The sequence below is a fragment of the Carcharhinus amblyrhynchos genome, chromosome 17 (assembly GCF_965287045.1).
Source record: "Carcharhinus amblyrhynchos chromosome 17, sCarAmb.v2.hapA, whole genome shotgun sequence".
Taxonomy (NCBI): Eukaryota; Metazoa; Chordata; class Chondrichthyes; order Carcharhiniformes; family Carcharhinidae; genus Carcharhinus; species Carcharhinus amblyrhynchos.
In genome coordinates, this window is record NC_137340.1 from 14,656,103 (window position 1) to 14,683,835 (window position 27,733).

Below are 27,733 nucleotides of genomic sequence, written 5' to 3' on the forward strand. Positions count from 1 at the left end.
CCTGCCCCCCCAGCTGCTGTCTGGCTATCCCTCCTGCTTCCCATTTTTTAAATCTTCAATTCCCTTTTGAAACCTTTCACTTTATTTAAGCATAGAACATAGAACATTACAGCACAATATAGGCTCTTCGGCCCTCCATGTTGCGCTGACCAGTGGAACGACTTTAATGACCCTGTAACCTAAACTATTCCAATGTTGTCCATATACCTATCCAATGACCATTTGAACGCCCTTAAGCAGTGCATTCCAGATCCTAATCACTTGTCAAAAAACAGATGATCATCCTTTCGCTGTTGGTTCTTCTTGCCAGTCGCTTTACATCAGTGTCCTTTCATTCTCAGCCTTTCCACCAATGGAAATAATTTCTCTTTGGCTACTCTGCCGAAACCACTTGTTATTTTGAACACCTGGATTAAACCTTCATTCAGACTCCTCTGAGGAGAGCAATACCAGTTTCGGCTGACATCATTAAAGTCCCTCATTCCTGAAACCATTTTCATAATTTTTTTCTGTACCCTCCCTGAAGCCTTCATATTTTTCCTAAAGTGCAGTGTCTGGAATGGGACACACTGTTCCAGTTGCGACTAAACCAGTTTTTAATGAAAGATCGTGATATTATCTTTGTTTTTGCACTCTTATGCTTTCATTTATGAAGCCTGTGATCCTGTATGTCTTCTTGACCACGTCTTAAAAAAATTACATTCTCAGTTACAAAGTCAATGCACAGAGTGGATAGCCAAAGCTCTTAATTCACCTCTTGTTGCAAAAACCAATTCAAATTGAATCCAATTCATGATCTCCACAAGAAAGACATATTGGATTTAAGCTGATAAGAACAGGCATTGCACTTGCTCTTGGACTTGACCCTACACTTGATTTTAGCCAAACTTGACCACTATGTTAACCTGCAATATCATGTTCAATGATATGTGCATCTACTCCCAGATCTCTCTACTTCTGTACCCCATTTAGAATTGTACTCTTTTTATTGCCCCTTTCTACCAAAATAGATCATTTCAATTTTTTCATAAATATAAATTTGTTTGTCTAATCCACCAGCCTGTCCATTGACACTTGAAGTCTCTTGCTACCCTCCTCACTGCTCATGATATTTTCAAGCTTTGTGCCATTTGCGCATTCTGAAGTATGCCCTCTACATACAGGTCTAGGTCATTAATACACATCAGGAAAAGCAGTGGGACTGATGCTGTCCTCTGTGAAACTGCAATGTATGTAAAAATATGAGAACATCTGTAATAGAGTCAGAGTTGGGCCATTTGAAGATAATGTTATTCAACAAGATCATGGCTGATCTAATTGTGGCTTTAACTCAACTTTCCTGCCTGCCCCCAAAATTCTTGATTCTCACATAGATCAAAAATATACTTAACTCAGCTTTGAATGTATTCAGTGACTCAGCCTCTGCTGCTCTCGTGGACTGTATTCTAAGAATAAGCTGAGTGAATCTTTTTCTAATGCAATTATCTCCTTTCTTAAACAAGGAGACCAAAATTGTACACAGTACTGTAGGTGTGTTCTTGTGTGTGGACTTATCAACCTCCTGTACAGCTGCAGCAAGACATCTTTTACATTTCATCTCCCCTACCATCCCCCTCCATTTGCAATAAAAGTCAACATTCCATTTGCTTTCTTAATTGCAAACCACCTTCTAGCCTCAAAACAACTGTACACTGCTGCTACTCTATTTCCAGTCGCTCAGCCAACTTTGCAGTGCTGCCACTCCCTGTTATATTCCATTAGTTTTGATCTTGCTGGGAAGACTACTATGTGGCACTTAAGTCCACATACACCATATCAGCTGCATTATCCTCATCAACTCTTTCTATTATTTCATCAGAAAAATTCAATCATTATTTAATCACAATTTGTCTTTCAGAAAATTCATACCAATTCTCCTCAAATAATCCATACATGCCCAATTTCCTGTTAATTTGGTCCCTGATTATTGTGTCTAAAAGTTTTCCTTCTGCCAGATTTCAATTGGTTGGGTTTATTTTTACACCTTTTTTTAATAAGAATGTAATATTTACAGTTCATGAGTCCTCTGGGATCACTCTTGTATCTAAGGGGGATTGGGAGATTTTGGTCAGTGATCCAGTAATATTCATCTTTGCTTCCCTCAGCTTGTTTAGATGCATCCCATCCAGCTCTGGTGACTTATCAGTTTGAAGCACCACTGGGCTTTCCAGTTTCTCCTGGTTACCTATTTTAGCTCATCAAGTATCTCAGTTACTTCCACTCCCACTATGATTTTGGTAAGATCTTCTTCTGAATATTCATTTGGGACCTCAGCCTTGTCCTAAGCTCCCCGCATGGGATCTCTAATTGACCCCTTCCTTCCTCTTTTATGCTTTTACTATTTATATACCTATAAAGGATTTTGGGTTTTCTTTTATGTTAGCTTTATATTAGCTGCCAGTGTCTTCTCATGCTATTCCTTGCACCTCTTGTTTCCTTGTTTTTACTTCCCTTTTGAACATTTTATATTTAGTTTGCTTTTCCCTTGTACTATAATCTGATATTTGTCATATGCACCGTTTCCTATTTCTGTGGAGATCTGGCTTTGTTTGCCTTATCTTTTCCTCCTCGTGAAAATGTACCCCAACTGTGCCTGATCCTTTTCTTCTTTCAAGGCAGTGCCTTGTTCTGTTCAGTTATCAAATCTTTGAGCATACCTGGGTCAGATCCATTCTCCGCCTACTGGAATTGGCTTTCCTCTAATTACATATTTTAATGCTGGACTGTTTCTTGTCCTTTTTCACAGCTAAACCCTGTGGATGGTCATTGACCCACCTCATTCCATATATTCTGATCCAACAATGTCGCCTCCTCTGTCGGGCAAAAGAAATCTTCCTGAATGCACTTCAGAAATCGTCCCTCTTCTCTGCCCTTTACAGTATTATTATCCTCGTGTACATTAGGATAATTACCCTCGTTAGCACTATTCCATAGCATTTGGTGAGTTATGCCCTATAAAAAGTGTTAAAGATGAGACCTATTTGTGGGACATGCAGTTTTATAGCTACTGGCATTAAAGTGACAGAACAACTTCCTTTCTTGTTCTTAGAAACATTTGAGCACATCATGCCTAGTGGTCACAGCACTTTTTTGATTTGATTTATTATTTGTTACATGTGTTGGGATACTGTGAAAAGTATTGTTCCTTGTGCGCTATACAGACAAAACATACTGTTGATAGAGAAGGAAAAGGAGAGAGTGCAGAATGTAGTGTTACAGTCATAGCTAAAATGTAAAGAGAGATCAATTTAATATCAGGTAAGTCCATTCAAAAGCCTTCTAGTATTTCAGAGGACCATCTCAATGCTCTGGGGACCCAGGTTTGACTCCACCATGACGAATGGTAAAATTTGAATTGAATTCAAATTGAATTGAATTCAATTGAATTGAATACTGGCGGCACGGTAGCACAGTGGTTAGCACTGCTGCTTCACAGCTCCAGGGTCCTGGGTTTGATTCCCAGCTCGGGCCACTGTCTGTGTGGAGTTTGCACATTCACCTCATGTCTGCGTGGGTTTCCTCCCACAGTCCAAAGATGTGCGGGTTAGGTTGATTGGTCATGCTAAGAAATTGCCCCTTAGTATCCAGGGAAGTGTAAGTTAGAGGGATTAGTGGGTATCATATGTAGGGATATGTGGGTAGGGCCTGGGTGGCATTGTGTTCGGTGCAGACTCGATGGGCCGAAGGGCCTTTTTCTGCACTGCAGGGTTCTATGATCTATGATCTAATATAAAATGTCCAGAATTAAAAGTCCACTGATGACCATGAATGGAACAATTGGTGATTGTCCTTCTGCTGGTCTTGTTGAAGGGAGGCAAAGAGGCACCAAAATCCTATTTTCAACTTTTAGCAGTTTTATATCCACTATTAACCAGAAGCACCTAATGCTCTTCCAAGAAGTAACTCCTTCCCTGATCCGGTCTACATGTGACTCTAAATCCACAGCAACACCATTGACTCTTGGCTCCTAGCAAGCCCCTCAGATGAAAGGCAATTAGGCATGGGCAATAAATGCTGGCCGAGATAGCAACACTCTTGTCCTATGAAGAAAAGAAGTCTTGTTTCAACTTGGTATTCGGATTGTGTTGTACAGTCACCGATTCTGATTCTTCCCATAGTCTACAGGTTTTCAAAACTCTAGTACATATAAGCAACCCACACTTACCTTCATTTATCCAGTATCTTTTAGGCATTGCCTTTCTTGTTGGTGTCTCTACATATAACAAATACTGGAACTTTTCAATAGTTTGTTCCATGGACCACATTTACTATGATGAAAAAACAGAAAGACTCCTTTGAATCCTTGGTTTGGATTTTGGCTGTAATCTCATTTTCTGTCATTCATTAATTTAAGTAACAGTCGTTTAAATAGTGCTGAAAGACATGCAGGCAGCATAAGAGGTGTGATAATTTGGTTATGATTTTTTGAGTCGTGTAATTACATTGTATTTTGTGCCAGATTTGATCTTTATGTTTCATTCTGTGTTGCAACACTTTTTATTCTTTTGTATCCTTAGATAGTCCACAACAAAATGTGAGGATTCGTTTCTTGTGTAATTTGAATTAATTTTAATAAAGCTTGTGTTACCAATTATTAATATCCACTTTATGGGCTCATTGTTTAAGGACTTGTTTTAATCAGGCTTCTTCTGCTTATCTTGTTGCAGGGAGGCGAGAGAGGCCCCAAAATCCAATTTCCAACTTTTAACAGCTTTATCTCCACCATCACGCAGAAGCAGGAAGGCATTGGCTCCCCCACAAGAGTTGTCTTAGCAAATGTCAAACACGGTAATCGAATGTCTGCTCTGGACCGAGTGTTGATTGCTGCTTGTTGTGAGGTTGTCTTCAAATGTGCTGTTATCTGTTTGGCAGCATTTTGTAAACACTTCCTGCTCAATTTTGAAATCTGCTTTTTTTTTCGAATTATGTAGTTTGTTTTTCTTTTGGGGTCTCCTTCTGCATTTCACACTGTACCCCCAGGGAAGGCAAGTGGATGACCTGTTCTTGGAACTCTGTTGATAGTACTTTTGAACTTGCATTATCCTTTCAGAGGCCTTAAAATGGGAGCTATGTCGCTCAGGAGTGATCATGATGTGGAGATGCTGGCGTTGGACTGGGGTAAACACAGTAAGAAGTCTCACAACACCAGGTTGAAGTCCAATAGGTTTCTAAATAAATAATGCTAAAGACCTATTGGACTTTAACCTGGTGTTGTGAGACTTCTTACTGTGTTCAGGAATGATCACAGGCCATTCGGGCCATCTTTAAGGGCAGTGGCAATCTGAAAAACTCTTCTCCCAAGATGCTATTGAGGCACAGTCAATTTGAAAAATTTAAAACTGAAATTGTTAGATTCTTTACTTCTGTTGGGCCCAAGTAGTAAGATTTCAGAACCAAGATGGGTCGATGGAGTTAAAATACAGGTCAGCCATGATCTCATTGAATAGAACAGGCTTACGGGGTTGACTGTCTTCCCCCTATTCCAATGTATCCAATATTGAGAAGTCAAAAGGAACTGTAATAAATAAAATTTGCCTTATTGTAGTGCAGTGCATTAGTGTTCCAGCCTCAATGAACTGCACCTATTTAACTTTATGTATAAAGTAAAATTTGAACGATTGCTTCAAGAACAGGAAGATAGTGGGAGGATGTATTGGTAGTGTGCGCAGTGTACATAAGAAATGTACATTTGAAGTATGGACTACGAATTTATTATGTGGAAAAATATTTGCAGGAAGTGTCTGTGTGGAAACAATGAGCATGAGAAGTTCATTCAGCCCTTTGAGCTTGCTCTGCCATTTAATAAGATGATAGCTGATCTGATGGTAACCTCAAATCTGCATCTCGCTGACCACTCCCACCACCTCTTCCCTCCCCCATCCTAAAAAATTATGATGTGATTAGGCAAGAATTAGGGAGCATTAGATAGGAGCAGAAACTGTCAGGTATGGGCACAAACGAAAAGTAGAGTTTTTTCAAGGAACAAATACTGCATGTCCTTGATAGGTATGTCCCTGGCAGGCAGGAAGGAAATGGCCAAGTGAGGGAACCATGGTTCACAAAGGAGGTTGAATGTCTCGTTGAGAGGAAGAAGGAAGCATATGTAAGGATGAAAAAACAAGGTTCAGTTGGGTCGCTTGAGTGTTACAAAGTTGCAAGGAATGAGTTAAAAAAAGGACTTAAGAAAAGAAAACCCCAGGGCTTTTTACTCTTGTGAGAAATAAAAGAATGACCAGGATGAGATTAGGGCCAGTCAAGGATAGTACTGGGAACTTGTGCATGGAGTCAGAAGAGATAGGTGAGGCGTTGAACGAATACTTTTCTTCAGCGTTCGCTAAGGAGAGGGGCCATGTTTTTGAGGATGAGTGCATGATACAAGCTGATAGGATGGAGGAGGTAGATGTTCTGAGGGAAGATGTATTAGCAATTTTGAAAAACCTGAGGATCGATAAGTTCCCTGAGCCAGATGGGATACATCCTAGGATACTTTGGGAGGCAAGGGATGAGCTTGCAGAGCCTTTCGCTTCGATCTTTTGGTCTTCACTGTCCACAGGGATAGTGCCAGAGGACTGGAGAGTGGCGAATGTTGTTCCTCTCTTCAAGAAAGGAAATAGGAATGACCCTGGTAATTATAGGCCAGTTAGCCTTAATTCAGTGGTCGGTAAGTTAATGGAAAGGGTCCCGAGAGATAGGATTTATGACCATTTGGAAAAATGCAGTTTATTCTGGGATAGTCAGCACGGTTTTGTGAGGGGTAAGTCTTGCCTCACAAATTTGATTGAATTCTTTGAGGAGGTAACTAAGTGTGTGGACGAAAGTAGAGCCGTTGATGTCATATACATGGATTTTAGTAAGGTGTTTGATAAGGTTCCCCATGATAGGCTCATGAAGAAGATAAGGATGTGTGGGATAGAAGGAAATTTGGCTGATTGGATAAGTAACTGGCTGTATCATAGAAGTCATGATGTGGAAATGCCGGCTTTGGATTGGGGTAAACACAGTAAGAAGTCTCACAACACCAGGTTAAAGTTCAACCAATTTATTTGATAGTAAACTCACCTGGCGAAGGGGCAAACCCCGAAAGCTTGTGAGTTTACTGTCAAATAAATTGGTTGGACTTTAACCTGGTTTGTGAGACTTCTTACTGTGTATCATAGGAGACAGAGGATGGTGGTGGAAGGAAAATTTTTGGACTGGAGGCCAGTTACCAGCAGTGTACCACAGGGGACAGTGCTGGGTCCTCTGCTATTTGTGATTTTTATCAATGACTTGGAGGAGGGGGCTGAAGGGTGGGTTAGTAAATTTGCTGATGACACCAAGATTGGTGGAGTAGTGGATGAGGTGGAGGGCTCTTGCAGGCTGCAAAGAGACATTGACAGGATGCAGAGCTGGGCTGAAAAGTGGCAGATGGAATTTCACCCTGATAAATGTGAACATTTTGGTAGGACAAACTTGAATGCAGTTTACAGTGTCAACGGCAGTGTTCTAAGGAATGTGGAGGAACAGAGAGATCTTGGGGTTCATATCCACAGATCTCTGAAGGTTGCCACTCAAGTGGATAGATCTGTGAAGAAGGCTTATAGTGTGTTAGTGTTTATTAACAGGGGGTTTGAGTTTAAGAGCCGTGGGGTTATGCTGCAACTATACTGGATGTTGGTGAGACCACATTTGGAATATTGTGTTCAGTTCTGGTCACCTCACTGTAAGAAGGATGTGGAAGCATTGGAGAGAGTGCAGAGGAGATTTACCAGGATGTTGCCTGGTTTAGAGGGTAGGTCTAATGAGGAAAGGTCGAGGGAGCTGGGGCTTTTCTCTTTGGAGTGGAGGAGGATGAGAGGCAACTTAATAGAGGTTTATAAGATGATGAGAGGGATTGATAGAGTGGACGTTCAGAGACTATTTCTTCGGGTGGATGTAGCAGTTACTGGGGGGCATAACTATAAGGTTCATGGTGGGAGATATAGGAGGGATGTCTGAGGTAGATTCTTCTCTCAGAGAGTGGTTGGGGTGTGGAATGCACTGCCTGCTGTAATAGTGGAGTCAGACACTTTAGGAACTTTCAAGCGGTTATTGGATAGGCACATGGAGCACACCAGAATGATAGGGAAGGGATAGCTTGATCTTGGGATTGGACATAGCTCGGCACAACATTGAGGGCCGAAGGGCCTGTACTGTGCTGCACTGTTCTATGTTCTAAAAAGTTGACAGATCCATTTAAAAGTGGGGCACCTACAATACCTTTCAGAAAAGTGTATTCACAGCGTAAGAAGCTTAGATACTTAAGAACTTAATACCACAATGAAAACAATATGCAAAAGAGAGAATGGAATATAAAGAGCGTAAGGGACACTGAAAGTGATGGAGGGAAAGCAGAAATTTACAGGGAATCTAATCCTTAACTGAATTTGGCTCGTAGTGAAGCCAGTGTTTCATTTTAAACCTGGACGACATCCCATTTTTAATATAGCTGTATTTTGCTAATTTAATTTATGTGCAGAAGATGTAAAAGTCTTGGAATGTTATCACGAAAGCATTCCAGCTTCAGATTTTCAGAACTCTATAATCGCCTTGCAGAAGATGATGGCCTTAGAGTCCGGATTTGGGTGTAGCATGCTTCTGGAAGAAGTATTTGTGTGAACCATTTGCATAAGAGGCATAAAACTCAGGCCAGTTTTTATGCTGCAATTTACAACATTATTCAAGTAGTCTCATTAAATAGCTGCAGGCTTCCAGAAAACCAGTTCATGACAGTAAGTTGCCTTTGTGTGGAGGCTTATCATAAGAAAACATCCCAAAATATTTTACAAAGTGTAGGGAAAGAATATAAAAGGAAGTTTACAAAAGGCAGAGAGATCTGCCAGGTGAAAGGCACAAAGGATTGATTTAAAAGATGAGTCTTGAAGTAGTCTTGAAAGGTAGAGAGAATGGCATGGTGGCACACTGGTGAGCACTGCTGCCTCATAGCACCAGGGATCCGAGTTTGATTCCCGGCTTGGGTCACCATCTGTGCGGAGTCTGCATGTTCTCCCTGTGTCCGTGTGGTTTCCACCAGGTTCTCTGGTTCCTTCCCACAGTCCAGAAGATGTGCTGGTTAGGTGTATTGGCCATGCTAAATTCTCCCTCTGTGTACCCGAACAGGCGCCGGAGTGTAAGCCCACTTGTGACAGTAATAAATAAACGAGAAGTGGAGTGGATTGGGAGAAGTGTTTCCACAGAGTAGGACCAAAGTGGTTGGCCGGGAAGATGGGTGGAAAACGGGATCAACACCCGGGGACTGATAGTGAAGGATGGAATGCCAGGAGTCCATGTTGGTTGGCAAAGAGAGGAGCAAATTAACAGGCAGCTGAATTTTGAATATGTTGGAGTTTATTGAGGATGGGAGGCCAGGAAAGAGGACAATAATGAAATTGGAAGAATTTAAACCCATAAGAATGGGCAGCTAAGCAAATTTGAGATTGTGATTGCAGTTCAGTTAACTTATGCCCATCTCTGTGTTTAACAGAGGCATATATGAATGCTTGTGAGTAACATACTTAGCAAAGCCAGAGTTTAATTAGAGCAGGAGGTAGAAAATGATGCCTGTAATTAACGTCCTTAGGAGATATTAATGAGTTCCTTTTCAATTAATTTAGCTTTAAAATTTATCCTGCCCAGCTTGGGTTTTGAGTGGCTCAGGAGCTGGCCAGGGAAACAGAGGTAGGTTTCAGCTGCAGTTGGGTAGGTGGGTATTTAAATCTATCATTGCCTGTTCTGAATAAAAGCTCATTTATTACGGCTGATCTCTTAGTTTCTCTGGCAATTGCTAGCAAAGCCCTTTTGTGGATACAGCTCTTTCTAAACTTTTGGAGGCTTTCAGACTGCTAAAACCAGGTTGTTGGATGTGTTTCACAGCACACCAGAGGAGGAAGCTTATTACCACCCACAGCAACAATGACGGCCATGGTGAGATCTGGACATGTGCAGGAGGGATGTGGACAGGAAGCTTTACAGATGTCATGAGTTTACAGACAGAGGCTCAGCTTCCTTGGCTTTTTGGAAGAGCAATGTTTCCACACGTTGAATTTGTTTCATCGGGTGTTGACACTCATCTGCAGATTTTTAGAAGAAGTTCTGATATCTGACGGATCTAGTCTAGCAAGCATTCCTTCCAGTCTGCTACTGGAGACATCTCAAAGGTCTGTCTGTCACTCAGCTGCACATAAATGTGTAAGACCAGTGGTAGGTGGATTATTAGAGATCTGGGAATTTTGTAAACTCCCTATCTGATAGCAGTAGTCAGAATGCATAGGTACTCTGATTTCCCCAGGTACAGTGTTCCATTTATGGCAGTCTGAGCAAAAACACATTAACCAGACATTTTTATGAACTGCAAGGAACACTTGTCCATCTGTTTGGAAAGGATGTATGCGCAGATTTCCAAGGGAGCTTTTGTGATGCTTGTGGCAGTCCAACATTCCAGACCTTTATGTTCCAGGAAGCAGACTTGAGGCTCTTGGGACATGATGGATACTCCTTCATACTTGGCTCATTATCCTGTGAGGAAGCTCATCAGTGAGGTGCAGGAGCACTACAGTGAGAGCCAGGCAAACAGCTGATGTGTCCTCGAGCAATGCACTGGGATGTTGAAGATCGGTTTCAGGTACCTAGGTAGGACTGGGGGCCTCCTTCAGTACTCGAGGATGGTGATGTGTTTCATCCTGAAAAAGATTGTGCAACAGAGACGATTAAAGATGCCAGAGGATGAAAGGGCTTATCACTCATTTTTATATGAGGAAGACATAGAGAAGGAGGATGAAGGTGGGGCACCCATTACCAGACCAGCTGCCCCCTGCTTCCGTTACTGCCTGGGATGCAGTTAGTGTTGACTCATATTGGGAAATATAGATGGAGTTCTTTGGCTTTCACATATGACTGACATCAACAACCTTACACCTCTTGCCCATTTCTGTAACCAACTCTTCAATTATGCATTCATCCATATTCTGCTGGAGGTTCACTGCATTAAGTCCTTGATCACAGTGGCAGATATCTTCCTCCCCATTAATGGGGGAGGGCATAACCTTCCTACTGAGTGAGACTGATCAGTAGTTCTGGTGCTCCTTCATTGAATCTATTTGCTACCCTCACTTTACGTGCAGCAGCCATCCTCCTGACTCCTCCAGTTTCCATTGTGGACTGTCCCTTTATATAAAGCTGGGAACATTTGCTGTAGACAACCCATCACTCCTATTGTGCAGCTTAGAGCAGCAAAACGCAATATTCAAAATTTGTTGTTTCAATTCAGTTGTGATTGTAGATTCCAACCCATCTATTGGATTCAAAGTTTAACCCATGAAATTCCAAATCCCCTGCTTAGGAGCTGTGTTCAGTTTAATATTAGTGGTCACCGAAAGTGCAGTTGGTTATTATTGCAAGATGATTTTTGCGACGGAAACACTTTCATATCGCTATAAGTCAATATTAATCTCAATGTTCTTTGCTCATAAAGTTGAAATAGACTTTGATTTATGCCCTTCCAAACCTCCTGTAGCATCTGTGCTTGAGAAATGAAATTTATTATATATTGTTCCAAAGCTAGCTAGTTTTCCTCTGCTTAGCATTCCGAATTCAAAGTGTTTTTGTGACATTGTCAAGCAAGCTTATTGGGATGTTGGAATTTTACTCAGTCCTCACAACTAAGTATAGTGGCCGGAACTCTACCACCCCGCCCACCACGGAATCAATGCAGAGGGAGGATCGGACAATAGAAATCTCCATTGACCTCGGGCTGGAATTTCCGGTCTTACCCGAGCGAGGCTGTAAAATCTCACCCAGTGTGTTGTAATTGATGTAATGACAGGTAGGAGGGCTAAAGCTTGAATGTGTATGTACTCAGTCATTGGGATTTAATATACTATGACGGGTCAGCATTTTCTATAGTAAAGACCATTGGCCTGGAATATCTACGCTGAGGTGTTTGTGGACTAAATTGTTTACATCAGCATCATGTGCTTCTAATGTTATGGTGGTGGATCACATGGTTGAGTAACAAAAATCTGGAGGGAGCAGAAGTTCCAACCTCGTACAAGATTTCCTAATGTGTCTATAGCAGCTAAAGGGTAATGGTTTTAATAAATTACAGTCTCAAATAGCTTACTTTGGGAACGTAGTCAAGCCTCAAAGAACTCTGTCTGGCCCTGAACACACTGAATCATGGTGAACAGCCAGTGAGTACAAGACTTAGGAAAAGCTCCCAAGAAACAGCTGCAGACTTGGTCGATCAAGAGACCCTTAAATCACGGACGAAAGAATGGATTCAAAAGTCAGTAAATCCATGCATCACAGGTGCAAGCTGAAATACAGACCCGGAATCCAGATAGCAGTGAGCACTGAGCAGAATCAGCAAGCAACACCAGTGAAACATCTACCATTCCAGGCTTGGTGCAAGAATAGAATCCACACCAGCACTCATAGCAGGCTTAACACTGGCATTTTCAGAGAAAATGTTTTCCAGAAATAGAAGCAGTTTGCGCACAAAGTACAGAAGTATTAAGTTAGTATGTTACGTTATGCAGTCAGAGCTATTGCTGATGCCATAATAGTGAGGTAGGGAGTTGATGAGACTCTTAACTTCTCACAAAAAGTCCAGCTCCTCACAATGGGCCTCCCCATGTGTACAAATGCAGCCGAACGATGCACGATCTGTCATTCCGTTCCCAGCAAGGTTTCTGAGATTGGGTGCCCCAACTCTCACTGCAGGTCTTTGTGTAAAGTGAAAGGAGCCAGTAAGAGTGCAAGCTGTATAGACAAACCATGTGAGTATGCAACATACACGAGTAGAAAGAAGGATATACAGAAAAGATTAGAATATGAATGGCATGCTGAAAATGTAAGATACATCGGACGGAGTTTCCCAGCTATTCCTGCCCCCACTGTCAATGCCAGCAAGAACAGATAATTTGGCGCTCAGCCAAATCTCCTTTCAAAGCAGCGAACTGGAGAATCCCAGCTGCAGGTGAGGTCTGAGAATCCGGCCCATAGAGAAGAGAATGGAAAAGCTTGAGCAAGGGAAGGTGTGAAGTGGAGAGTCGCAGACAAAAGACAAAGAGATCTCAACAGGAGCAGGCGAGAGAGTGAAGGGTAGGAAGAGCAAAACAGAAAGCGTTAGAGTGGACAAGCAGGGTGAGGATCATCAGAAGAGGAAATATTATTTGTACTTTAGCAACATTTTTTTAAAAATTGTCTGTACTGACGTACTTTATTTGTTTATAGGCAGGGATTAAATTAAAACGTTTCCTTTCCCACCAGTTTGAGGTTGGGGGGGGGAGGGGTGCGAGGGGAACAACAAATACTTTCAATTTGATTGATTTTTATTTGTAGCACCTTCGGTTGCATTTCAAAGATAAATGTAGAATAAATGCAGATTGCTTGTTTTCCACTGTCGTTCGGGCTTTTTAATAATTCTTCAGATCTTATGCCTTCTGTCACACCATATACTTTGAACTACCTGATGCACCTTCTTCACTTTTTCCGAGTGCAAATGTTTGAAGCTCAGGTTGTTTTATGTGCCAAAGGACTCCATTCTTTTCCTGCGCAATATGTGTGTCACAGAGGGCTGTATGCAGATGTGTTGTACAAACATTCCACATGAGCTGGATCCTTGGTCAATTGATTGGTGCGAGTTCAAAAGCATTATGTGCAGAAAGTGCTCGGAGTGATAGATCAGATTTAGATCACTCTGATCTATCATTTCGTTAGCCTTTGTGGAAATGTAGATGTTAAAAGAAAAAGTATTTACATTTAAGACTGCTGAAATTAGCCTTTCAGTATTTACACATGATGCTGCAGAAGTAACTTGAGCAGATTTTGAAGCCTGTGATTGAATTGCACTTCTACTTACGTTTACACAAAATGTGCAGCAATAGTTAGGAATGGCAGTGTAAGAGATTACATTCACGCCTAGTTCCATCATTCACAACCTGGAACTATATTTTGGGCACATTTTTATTTCAAGCAGATACATTTTTGAATACATTTGTTTCAGTTGTCGAGTAACCGGTCTTTCGAAGAGATTAATACCATTGTTGATTTTTGTACCCCGTTCTCTTTTCTGTGGACCCTGTGTGTCACGTTATAAATACATTTAGAAAAGAAGTTCAGGTTCCAGACCCCTCCTTTGCTACAGAACTGCAGTGAGTCCATGATTCTTGTTACCACAGCAACAAGATTCTCAGAATACGTTGAAGCCAGCTCCAGTGGAGGAACATATTTATCCTTATTGTAATTACATTTGCCAAGTAACATATGATAGTGTGACATTGTAATATCTCAAGGCAGTAGCTAAAAAATTGAGCCGACTCTGAGTTTAATATTTTGCAAACCTAAATTGTATTTCTAAATTATAGTCGGCTTAGTCCGTATATTTTTTGTTGTGCTTGAATTAACAGCAAGCTATTCTGCCTCAGAAATGAAGTGATGAGAAATATTTAAACTGTTCCAAATATAGATGATCCAAAGCTGCACAATACACCTGAGCAATGTTTTGTGCTATTGTGTTCTCGTAGGATATTTCTACTTTGAACTTTGGTTGTATTTTTTTCTGCGATTATGTGCCTGAGTTTTATTTAATGTCAGTTACCGAAATATTCAGTTTTCTTTTGCCAAGCAACTTACTCGCCATCAAAGAGTTTTTTATGCATTACTTAGCAATTTAAATTTTGCAATTAAAAATACAATGTGATCAGTACCAAAATCAGATGTGCGGTATATTTTTATGGATTTTTATGTCGCCACTAGTGATTCTGATCATATTTTTAAAAAATAATCTACATATTTGCTAGCTCCTTAACTGTCTTGAAACAGTTTTATATGTAACAATGTGTTGATGTGCCAAAGATTTCAGTCTGTTAATGTTGTGTGCAATATTGTGTGATACATGGCCTTCAGTGTCGCCAAGAATTAAGGCATCATGATGCCACAAAGTTACATTTATCGATGGGGAGAAGGCCAGAAGAAGTGGGGAGCCAGCATGATGGGAACCATTATAAACATGCGTTAACCACTGCCAAAGTGGTTTAATTTACTTCGGCTTTTTAATGGAGCGGCATGGTGGCACAGTGGCTGGCACTGCTGACTCACAGCACGAGGGACCTGGGTTCAATTCTCAGCTTCGGTCACTGCCTGTGTGGAGTTTACACGTTCTCCCCGTATTTGTGTGGGTTTCCTCCGGGTGCTCTGATTCCCTCCCATAGCCCGAAAGACTTGCTGGTTAGGTGTATTGGCCATGCTAAATTCTCCATCGAAGAGATGCTGGACTGTGGTGAAAGTTAGTTTATTTTTTAAAGTTTATTTTATTAGTCACAAGCAAGGCTTTACATTAACACTGCAATGACGTTACTGTGAAATTCCCCTAGTCGCCACGCTCCGGCACCTGTTTGGGTTAATGCATCTAACAAGCACGTCTTTCAGACTGTGGGAGGAAACCAGAGCACCCAGAGGAAATGTGCAAACTCCACACTAACTTGGTAATAGGGTAGGTTGGGGTGAGTAGAGGGACCTGAGTTGGTATAGAGGGTACAAGGGATGATGCGACAAGAGCTGACATGGAGAGTGCATGGCTGGTGAGTGGATTTGAGGGTTAGAAGAAAAGTTATTTTTTGTTTTACTGTTTTAATCGCAAGTGAGACAAAGTCCCAGAGCAATGAGACTAGCTTTTTAATCAACCCACCTCAGCATTTGTGACCCAAGCTGGGAATCGAACCCGGGTCCTTGGTGCTATGAGGCAGCAGTGCTAACCACTGTGCCACCATGCTGCCCACTAGACAACTAGGGGATTTTCACAGTAACTTCATTGCAGTGTTAATGTGAGCCTACTTGTGACTAATAAATAAACTTTAACTTTAATGTACTCGGAGCTACTCAAGTTAAGATAATCTTGGTGGCTATCGAGTTCAGATTCTTTGCTACCATTATTTAACATCTAATGAACCCTCCACTACATAAGGGAACAATAATCCAAGCAGTTTGTGCAGGTGACATGTTTGCTGTAAGCCCTAAAGAAATTCTGGTTTGTGGAAGATAATGGAATGGTCCTCTGTATGTTTGTGTGTCCATGTTTGGCAATTCTTCCCAAGTCCATCAGCAGTCTAGTGGTGATGAAACACACAGCCAATTTTTTTTGCTCTGGAGTGGAAACATTCCGCGACTCAGGAGAAACTTCTCCAAAGATTCACGTCATCGTTCCAGGGCATGTCGTTAACTGATTTTGGGCCTGCTGGCCCTACAAACCATCTGGAGGCAGCCACAAAAGCTGCCAAATGCTGAGCTGAGCTGATTAAAAAGCTAGTCTCGTTGCTCTGGGACTTTGTCTCACTTGCGATAAAAACAGAAAAACAGTCCTTTCAGCTCTCAAATCCACTCACTAGCCACACGCTCTCCATGTCAGCTCTTGTCACAACATCCCTCGTTCCAACTTATGTCCCTCTACTCAACCCAACCCACCCCATTGCCAACTTAGTGTCACCTCAAGCCAATACATGACTCCCCCTCTTGTCACATGGTCCTTTATAGCCCCTATGCCAATTCAGTACCAACTCATGCCAACCAATGAACCTGCACCCACCATCCTTTCCCATTACACCCTCCATGTCAACACACCTAGTCTCCACCATGGGCAGACCTCGGGAACCATGGCGAGAATAAATAAAGTTCTAAGGATCTAGACAGATTTCACCATATTTAACAAAAACATTCATTGATTAAAGCCCATTCAGTACATTTACATCCCTTCAAATACTAAATTTTTTATATTAAAAAACAAATATTTGTATGCATAGTCTTATATCTAAGATAGCTAATTAATATATGACAACTTGGAGCTGCCAATCAAACTCTGAATTTACAAAATCCATCTCTACCCCAGCCTTTGCATTGTGATAATGATAGATTGTGAAAGTATCAAGCGGCACAAGTCTACAATGGTAACTTTCAGGTTACATCAACAAACCATCTATTGAAATTGCAAGTATGATTTTTTTCCAACAGTTTTATTTAAAAACCATATGCACTTTTTACGTGAATTTGTGTTTATTTTTACCAATCATAAAGGTTACTTGGACCCCTCAAAAAACAACTTCCAGTAAGTTTCGACTTTGCCTCAAATCATAGAATTCCCACAGTGCAGAAGGAGGCCATTCAGCCCATTGAGTCTGCACCAACCACAATCCCATCAAGGCCTTATCCCCATAACCTCAGGCATTTACCCTCTTGTGGCATTTTTAGCATGGCCAATCAACTTAACCCGCACACCTTTCAGACTGTGGGACGAAACCGGATCACCCCGAGGAAATCCACATAGATATGGGGAGAATGTGCAAACTCCACACAGACAGTAACCCAAGCCGGGAATTGAACCGGGTCCCTGGCACTGTGAGGCAGCAATGCCGACCTCTGTGCTGGTCTCTGTCGATATCTCACGGGTCATGTTTTGGAAATCCCAGTAACGAAGGCAGCTGCACTTTTAAATGTGACCTGCAGATGTGTGAAAGAAGCCTCATCCCAGTTTCTCCCCCATACCACTGGCAGAATTAAAAGCAAAAAATTCTGGAAAATAATCATCAAGGCAGACAGCAACTGTAGAGAGAGAAACGGGGACCAGAATTCTCTGGCCCATCATGCCTGCTGCTGCTACCAGTATGGGTGGAGAATTTGGCACTCAGCCACATCTTCATTCAGTGCAGCGGACTTGGGGAATCCTGCCCATAGCTAACATTTGAGGTAGGTGACCTTTTCTCAGTACATATGTCATATTTGGGATTCATCAGTCCATTCTCATATATGCTATTGCACCACATGCTCCGACTGTATGTTTTATTCTAAGTATTAATCTGGCAGCATATAATACTTAGTTGAATTGTCAATTACATTATATTGGGGCAATGATTCACCAAACCAAGAGCATGTGTTGAAGTTAATATCAATAATGGTCTCGGAATTACAATGGTCAGAATGACTTTGAAGGTTTTATGAATGTAGAACACTTGATTGTGGTAATTCAGCCACTGAGAGCTCCAACATGTGAAGACATGAATAGATGGGATGTCAGTGCAGGCCTGTGATTTCCTCCTCAGAATCATGCCATCCTGAAAAGACATTTAACTGAGGCTGGGTGTTTCTCATGAAGGAAGAATGGGTAAGCTTCAGGTTGTAACCCCAGAATATCTGATAATACTGTTGACCAGTGATTCCTGCCAATCCTTTTAAGGTGGTATAGTATGTAACCTAGGAGAAATAACAGAAATAGGAAAATAAGAGAAGAAAGCTAATGGTTCGTTATGGATTTGAAAGGGTGCAGTGAATTGCTTAAAAACAAGTGTTGAGTATACCTCTGTGTTGCATTATTAGACAATGTGGGATATGCAGGGAGTGGAGTGGGGGACACTCAATATAATTATCCAAGACAATAAAAAATTGGGACAATCCACATTAGAATAGTTTCTCACTCAGGTTAGGAACATGTCTAATCTGGGGTGGATCCAGGTAATCTACTGTTATTGTAATCTGTTGTTATTGTAGCGATTTAAAAAGTGTATCAGAGCTTGGACACGTTATAAAATATTATTTAAGATGAATTATTATACTATCAATTTGTTGTGACGTGACATTCTTTCCACTCTTCTTATAGTGCGAGAGCTGCCACCTATTAATCCAGATGTACGTCAAAAAAAACGCATTTCAATCGAGATTTTGCCTCCTGAAATGAAAGCCCCATTCCCTCCTGAACCTGTACTTCCCATTTGTACCAAAACAGTGAAGGAATTTCAGTAAGTATTCAGAACAGACTGTGTTAAGCCTGTTTCCCTATTTGCCCTTTCTGTATTATGCTCTTTGCTGCTTAAAAAGTGCTGTTAATTTACTTTTCATTATGAGTTCATTGCAATATCAAAAACAGTGAGGATGAGCGTCTTTACTTGGAGATGCAATCATAGATAATATCTTTGTTCCTGGAAATTTACAGAACTGAGGAAACATGTTTTGAATATAGGTAGAGCTGAGTGCTTTTGAAATATACTGCCAGAATCTGTGTGGTGATTCTCATGTTATTGGTGGGAGTTTTCCAGTTGTCCACACCTGTGGGATCTCCTGGTTCCGCCAAGGGCAGAAAAATAGGAAGGACAACTCACCAATGCATTCCCACCGGCAGGGAAATGTCCCAAAGTTAGGCTGCTGATCGGATTGATTGTCCATTCCATGGAGATGGGCAGCCAATTCAGATGGCCAAGGCTCCCTCCAACTGGGGGTGATTTTTGCAGCGTTGCCATAACTACCCCAATGGCAAAGCATTCCTCCGCTTGTGGAGACTGCCAGCTCATTGAAGGTAGCCGAGATTTGGCGGGAGGGGTGTACCATCAGAACAGGGGCTCTATGACCCCCTGATGAGGGCATGTTTGATCCTGTGAAGGGCTTTCCTTTTCACCCCAATGTACCAATAGACCCTGGGAGTCTTCAGTACATCCATCCTGTGTTGGCCAATGGCGGCATCTCCATGTTGAACTGCCTTTGCTTGCTTACCTATCTCTGCAGTGCCCACTTCAACCCTGGGGGCCTGCCATGACTCTACAGCTCCCAGCCCTCTAATTGGGCCTCAGACATCTGGTATGCTGCCTTTAATGAAATGATGGGTGTCGAGATGACCAAATAGGATGCCACCTCCCGGGAGAATGTACCACTGGTTCTGCTGCAACAAATGAGGGCTTGTGACCTCTATGTGGTCCATGCTTACAGGGTAATCCATCCAATTGTTTTAGCTTCAGCTGTAGCTCAATGCCACTGCCATTATTGCAGCTCTAGCCATAGCCCACCATTATTTAACTGATGACAGTCTATCTAAAGACAAACAAATTTGTTGATAGCATACTTTTCAAGAAAAATATTGAAAGCTAAAAGTTGAAGTCCAGTCACTTGGGACAAAATAGTGGTCACCACGGCACGCTGCAGAAGTCATGGTATGTCACACGTTACTCGTCTTCATCATGGATATCAATATGTTAAGATATTAAAACAACTTTATCTTTTATCCTCAGAGAGGTGAGATCGCTAGTTCAAATCCCGAATGTGAATGGAAAGTGAGGTCAGCTCACTCATGTATTATCTTAAAAGGCTTGGTCTGTAAAGTGAAGTTCTGGAAGTCAAGTTATAGCAAACCTTCCTGTAATAACCATAGACTTTTCCACAAAAGTCACTGGAGTCATCAGAGTAGAAGCTTCCCAGGCTGTGGGGTTTGGGGGGTGGGGTGGGGGGCGCTCAATATAATTATCCAAGGCAGTAGAAATTTGGGGCAATCCACATTAGAATAGTTTCTCACTCAGGTTAGAAATGTGTCTAATCTTGGGTGGATCCAGGTAATCTGTTGTTCTTGGTGTCCTGATGTTCTCTAGATCATAGCTTGTGATCCCCTGCCCATTCTCTTTTACAAAGGCTGAAGACCTGTGAAACAGTGGGTATTTTTGTGGGAGTTCGCCAAGCTTTATTCAGTTTCCCGATCCTGTCTCTCATTTTTAAGCAAGTTGTATGAAAGTTAAGGGTGGTTTTGAGACCTGTAATTGCATTCATTCTCTTTGCTTTAACTGTAGGCCTAGATACATAAAAAAAATTTGGCATCATTATTCACAGTGAGCAACTGAAAAGCAGTAAGAACGTGTGGGCATCCAGGACACGTGTGGTATGTCACCAAGCATGTTGGAGAAAGCAATTAAGTTGCAGTCAATGACTGTTTGTTTGTTTAATCAGGATTTTTTTCAGAAAGCATTTCTTGCCCCTCTTTGACAACCAGACGCCGGTTCTTGTAATCTACATCAGTAGTCAAGTTCACACTCTGTCTCTTTTTGATGTGCCATTTGGACGATAATGCAACTTTCTATCTGCCTCTGATTGCAGATTGCAATTGCAGCTGATTTATTTAACATGGATAAAGGTGCCTTCGTTGGGAAAAGTGGCAGCATTGCTGGAAACCTTTAAGTAAATATATAAATGTAAATTTTTAAATTAATTTATGAGATGAAGGCTTCACTGGCTAGGCTAGTATTTATTACCCATCCCGAATTGCCATTGAGAAGGTGGTGGCCAGCTGCCTACTTGAACCACTGCAGTCCGTGTACTGTAAGTAGACACTAATAGTGTTATTAGGCAGAGAATTCCAGGATTTTTATCCAGTGATGGTGAAGAAACAGTGATATATTTCTACTGAATTCAAAGTCGGAACGGTGAGTGAGTTGGAAGGCAACTTCCAGGTGATGATGTTCCCATATGTCGGCTGCACTTGTCCTTCTGTGGATTGTAGTGGAAGGTACTGTCCAAGGAGCCTTGGTGAGTTCCTGCAATGCATCCTGTCGATGGTACAACCTACTGCTATTATGGGTGGGATTTTCCGGCTGCACTTGCCCCAAGACTGGAACATCCCATCTGAGGTCAACGGACCTTTGCTTGGTCCGTGCCCTGCCCGCTATAGTGCCCGTAGTTAGTGGGACAGGAAAATTCTGCCGTATGTGTTGATGGTGGCAAATGTGAATGTTTGTGGGTGGGTGCCAAACAAGCAGAGTGCTTTGTTCCAGGTGGTGCCAAACCTCTTGAGACTTGGAGTTGCACTCATTAAGGGAAGTAGATAATATTCCATCACACTCTTGATTTATGCCTTGTAATGGGTGGAATGGTGGCACAGTGATTGACACTGCTGCATTATAGTACCAGGGACCCAGGTTTGATTCGGGTATTGGTGACTGTGTGGAGTTGGCATGTTCTCTCCATGTCTGCGTTGGTTTCTTCCAGGTACTCCAGTTTCCTCCCACAGTCCAAAGATGTGCAGATTAGGTGGATTGGCCATGCTAAATTGACCCTCGGTGTCCAAAGATGTGCAGGTTTGGAAGATGATTGGGGTAAATGTGTGGAGTTATGAGGATAGGGAAGGACACTGGGCCTGGGTAGGATGCCTTGTAGGAGACTCAATGCAGGCTCGATGGGCCTAATGGCCTCCTTTTGCACTGTAGGGATTCTATGGAGATGGTGGACAGACTTTGGGGAATCGGGGGTGAGTTACTCACCACAGTATTCCTAGCCTCTGACCTGCTCTTGTGTCCAAAATATTTATATGGCTGGTCCAGGTCAATTTCTGGCCAATGGTGGATCCCCAAGACATTGTTGGTAGGGGATTCAATGATGGTAATGTCAAGAGGTGATAGCTGGAGATAGTTGTTCCTTGTTAAAACTGCGAGACAGCTCTCCAAACTTTGGCACTAGCCTCCAAATATTAGTAAGAAGGATGGGGCTGAGTTTACTGTTGTCGCTTCCAGTGTCAAGGAATTGGGTGATTTGTCCAGTTTGTCCAATCTGAGACCATTTAGTGGTTTGACAAGGCTACATGCTAGGCCATTTCAGAGGGCATTGCTGTGGATCTGAAGCCCCATGCAGGCCAAATCAGTAAGGATGGCAGATTTCCTAATGGGATATTAGTGAGCCAGTGGGTTTTCATGACAATCGATAATGGTTTCATCATTAGAGTTTAATTCCAGATTCTTCATTGAGTTCAAATTCCACCTGCTGCAGTGGGATTTGAACCAGTGCAGTACCTTGAGTGTCTTTGTTACTAGTCTAGTGATAATACCACTAAGCCACTGAATCCCCAAATGCAAATGGTAATGATATGGCAAGCATGGGACAAAGGAGTCATTCTACATTGAGGATTTTGAAATTATTGTCTTTATTTTTGCTCTAAATTGCATGTGGGCCATAAAACCTTCTAAGAATTTTGAGCACTCTATTTGAAATGTGGACTGATGGTCTATTCAAGGATCCAGTTGCACCACAGTGGACTTTCACTGACCACATCAGTCCATTCCTAATCGAAGAATATCGAAAAATTATGCTGAAAGGATATGTTTATTTTATATTCAGAAGGCTGAAACTGACCCCAAACCACCTTCAGCCTTCATATTTAATGAAGATGGGGCAAAGGATAGGGAGCCAACAGGTACCCAGGAAATGAGTTGGCAGTTTAATTATTTTAATGAGCTGGTAGCCTCTGATGTACCCTGCTCTGCAGTTGTTGCCCAGGTTTCTCACATTTCGGGTAAATACAGCATCTGAAAGGCTGTGTGAATTTCTCTGTGAGAAGGTAAGCGCATTTACAGCACAGCTGGTGGGCCAAGAAGAGCAGGAGTACTCCCCAAACTCCCTTTCTTCCCACAAAAAAAGACACCCAAGGTTAGAGATCGAAGTTCACCAAAGGTTCAGACATTGGCCCAACACCACCATCCACCTAGCCCCCAAGAGAATGCGGATCAGCAATATTTGCTCCTACTCTGGAGTCTTCCCCTGGAAATTGAACTCATCAGTCAGACTGACTTCTGGGAAAGCAACCTGCCCCGCACTGAAAAAAAGGTCTTTGAGTTTAGCAAGCAAAATTCTGTCCACAAAGGGTGTAACCTGCCCCTCTGTTAGCCAAGCTGTGGTCTCGATTTGCACTTTGCATTTAAACTGCCTTAAAGCAGCTACCTTGAAGACAATACCTTGGTTTGGATTGAGCCAAACTTCATTTTTCATTTTCGAATAATACAATTTCTCACACAGCATTAGCCCTACTGATCATCACAATAAACCCTTTTGCAGTCGTTATAATTTTATGTACAAGAAACTTCAAAGCAAGTCATTTTTTGTAAATCTGTCGGTCAAAAATCAAATTGAACCACTATGTCTTTTTACCTGGTGGTACCTGGGATCCACAGAATTTTACTGGCATAGCGGTCAGCACTGGTGCGTCACTGCGCCAGGAACCCATGTTCGATTCCCAGCTTGGGTCAGTGTCTGTGTGGAGTTTACACACTCTCCCCGTGTCTCTGTGGGTGTCCTCCAGGTGCTCAGGTTTCCTCCCACAGTCCAAAAGTTGTGCGGACTAAGTGCATTGGCCGTGCTAAATTCCCCCTCAGCGTACCCGAACAGACCCCGGAGTGTGGCAACTAGGGGATTTTCACAGTAACTTCATTGCTGTGTGAATGTAAGCCTAATCGTGAGACTAATAAATAAACTTAAACTGATTAGGGAAATTGTTTCTAGACCATCAAGGCAAGAAAAAAAAATGTAGAATCTCAGAACTAATCCGCAGTATGAGGATTGCTACCCTTCAAAGACCCTACATGGTGGTTAATTTTACAGTTCGGAAGTCGTGAACTTTGCAGATTAGCATTATTTGTTGCTTGTATTCAGAAGTCTATCTGTCAGTAACAAGATCTATTGGCTCACGGTAGACCTGTTTTATACCATCTAACTCTGATCCAAAGTAGATGGTAATTAAGGAGTACAGCATTTTTCATCATTCAGTGATGCAGGTGATTAAATGAGCTAAACTTTGCGTTTGATTAGCAAATTATAAATTCATTTTCTGATTGCAGAGAAGATGTGGAAAAGGCCAAGATTTCAGGAGACTGGAAAATTGTTCATGCTTTTTATTCAACAACATTTGACTCATTTCTGGAAATGAATGCAGCTTTCAAGGTAAGCCGACCACAGATAATATTTCACCTTGCTCCTGTAATAATTCCAGGCTAGTTTTCACACGCACTGATTCTAAATACACAAAACAGATTATCTAGCTTTCAATATTATTTTGAAGTTGTTTGGCACTTGTTTCTAATGAGACACATTTCAGAATGATGCCAGTGTTTCGTTCCCATAAAATGCAGCGATCCAATGGAGAGGTAAATCACAATACAGTGCTTCATAAAAGAATTATTCATTTATTTTTCTAATCGTGTCTAATTATGACTCAATTTCCTTGTATAACTTGGATCTAATTGCTGCCTGTAGAATATATTACTGCCTTTTTCCAGCCTGCTTCTGAATGCAACCTGATTCATTCCAAAGGGACTTTTTTTAAAATTTATGTATTAAATCGCATTAATATTGAATTTGCTGAATATGTGAAAATCCAGCAAAGCAGTGAAGATGGACTTTTCCTGAATATACACTGGGCAGGTTGCGGGGGGTGGGGGAAGTATGGGCATTTTCTACCCCCGTTTTCGGAGGGTGGGGAGGAATATTTTCCATTCTCATTTTCGGGGTGGGGGGGTCTGATAGTGGTTTGGAAACAGCAGAGGGGCTGGAGAATTGAGCGGGGCACTGAAAATGGCTTTTACACTGGTGGGATTTTCCTGCTCGATTGTCCCCATCCCCCACCAATGATGTAACGGGAATACCAATTTTAAAAGTCAGGGTCCCAATTTACATCTAATTGCTTATGCATATCAAGCACGTACACTTGATTTCCCCCCTCATCACCCCCTAATAAGCCACATTGGACTGACGATTCACATTGGCACAAGGGCCAATGAGGGTTGGTGCAGAATCGATGGGCTGAATGGCCTCCTCCTGCAACTATAGGGATTCTGTGGACATGCCAACGTGAATCATGACAGGTCCATTACACACACACAAACACACACACACACACACTGCTCCCACCCTCCCCACCTCCTCCCCCCCCCCCCCCCCCCCCCCCCCCCCCCCCCCCGACCCCTGGCAAGCAGAACCCACTATCAGCGCACAAGTGAGTATAGCACTCAGGGGCAGAGGTTCATGCCCAGGCAGTACTGAGGAGTGGAGTGGTTGCCCTCCGATTTTCCCACCTGAGACAAAACTTTGGACTAAAATTGTAAAAACTTCTCCCAAGCTGAAGAGTGCGTAAAATAATCCTTTATCTCATAAAATATGAATAATATTTTGCCAACATAACGTAAACACAGTGGTAAACTGAAGCAGGAAAATAAGTAAGCCAAATCTAACTACATGCATTTATAGACCGAACAAAGAACATTACTGCGCAGTACAGGCCCTTCGGCCCTCGATGTTGCGCCAACCAGTGGAACCAATCTAATGACCCTCTAACCTAAACTATTCCAATATTATCCATATGCCTATCCACTGACCATTTGAACACCCTTAAAGTTGGCGAGTCCACAACTGCTGCAGGCAGGGCATTCCACGCCCTTGCTACCCTCTGAGTAAAGAACCTACCTCTGACATCCATCCTATAACTACCACCCCTTAATTTAAAGCTATGTCCCCTCGTGTTAGCCATCACCATCCAAGGAAAAAGGCTCTCACTGTCCACCCTATCCAATTCTTTGATCATCTTGCACGCCTCAATTAGGTCACTTCGTAACCTTCTTCCCTCCAATGAAAATAATCTCAAGTCCCTCAGCCTTTCCTCATAAGACCTTCCCACCATACCAGACAACATCCTGGTAAATCTCCTCTGCACCCTTTCCAATGCCTCCACATCTTTCTTATAATGCAGCAACCAGAACTGTCCACAATACTCCAAGTGCGGCTGCACCAGGGTTTTATACAGTTGTAACATGACCTCATGGCTCCGAAATTCAATCCCTCTACCAATAAAAGCTAACACACCGTATGCCTTCTTAACAACCTTATCAACCTGGGTGCCAACTTTCAGGGAGCTATGCACATGTACCCTGAGATCTCTCTGCTCGTCAACACTACTAAGAGTCCTTCCATTAGCCCTATATTCTGTACTCCTGTTACTAGGGCCTGTGACAGGGCAGTGTAGTTGGCCGTGTTATTATCCATTCTTCCCATATTAGGATGTTTAGATATTCTTTTGGTTCAGGTAATCTTGAACATTATGAAGCTTGCCTATTAGGATTGAGGAATGAACTGATTTCCAGTGGTTTTTGTTTTCATTGGCTGCCCATGTACATACATTTTTCTTTTGTGCCGGAAGATTATTATAAAATTATAAACACGCGCTGACTCAGTGAAGACCAGAAAATTTCGGAGTAGAATTCAACCCATTGAGCCTGCTCTGCCATTCAGTCATGGCTGATAAGTTTTTCAACCCCATTCTCCCACCTTTTCTCCCAATTCCTTAATCCCTTTACCAATAAGATGGTAAGGGATGTAGCAAAACTGAAAGTTACTGATTTAGAATGGTGGATATATTAATATTGAACACATGGGGAACTAAGTCCCAGCAGAAGCGTTAGTAAATTATTAAAATATTTCCTACCAATTAACTGAACTGGAACCTTGATCCCCAGTTTCAACAGATCACTTTGAGATTTTTACAATGGGACAATGGTTTTGAAATGGGGACAATATTCAGTGTCAATAGAAATCTTAGTGCACTGATCACCATTGAGTGCAGGGGCCAGACTGCACCAGGTTAACAACTTTCAGTCAAGGCAGAAGTTGGGCCGCTACTGTTGACCTTGGTAAAGAATGCAAAATCCTTTATGGTTATTAACTCTTGATTGTAGTCCAGGGACTGCTGCTGGGATGTGTGCTTAGATTCATAGACAAATATATCCAACACAAATGCATACTGTGGGCGGCAGGCGGCACAGTGGTTAGCATTGCTGCCTCATAGCGCCAGGTTCGATTCCAGGCTTAGGTCACGGTGTGGAGTCTGCATGTTCGACATGGGTTTTCTCCGGGTGCTCCAGTTTCCTCCCGCAGTCTGAAAAGACGTGCCGGTTAGTTGCATTGGCCATGCTAAATTCTCCCTCAGCATACCCAAACAGGCGCTGGTGTGTGGCAGGGTAACTTCATTGCAGTGTTAGTGTGTAAGCCTACTTGTGACACGAATAAATAAACTTTAAACCATACAGGGAAATAATGAAAAATAAGATGAAAATTAACTGTAACATTT

General features: G+C 42.1%; 1 protein-coding gene across 2 annotated transcripts in view; it reads left to right on the forward strand.

Moving 5' to 3' along the window:
- The window catches only part of hectd2 (HECT domain containing 2), a 111,874-nt gene that overhangs the window by 13,313 nt on the left and 70,828 nt on the right, over positions 1-27,733 (forward strand). For both annotated transcript variants that reach the window (XM_080205519.1, XM_080205520.1), the window contains exons 2-4: positions 4,707-4,827; positions 18,701-18,839; positions 24,456-24,558. In XM_080205519.1, the coding sequence (XP_080061645.1) occupies positions 4,707-4,827; positions 18,701-18,839; positions 24,456-24,558 (363 nt within the window). The remainder of the gene's footprint in view (positions 1-4,706; positions 4,828-18,700; positions 18,840-24,455; positions 24,559-27,733) is intronic.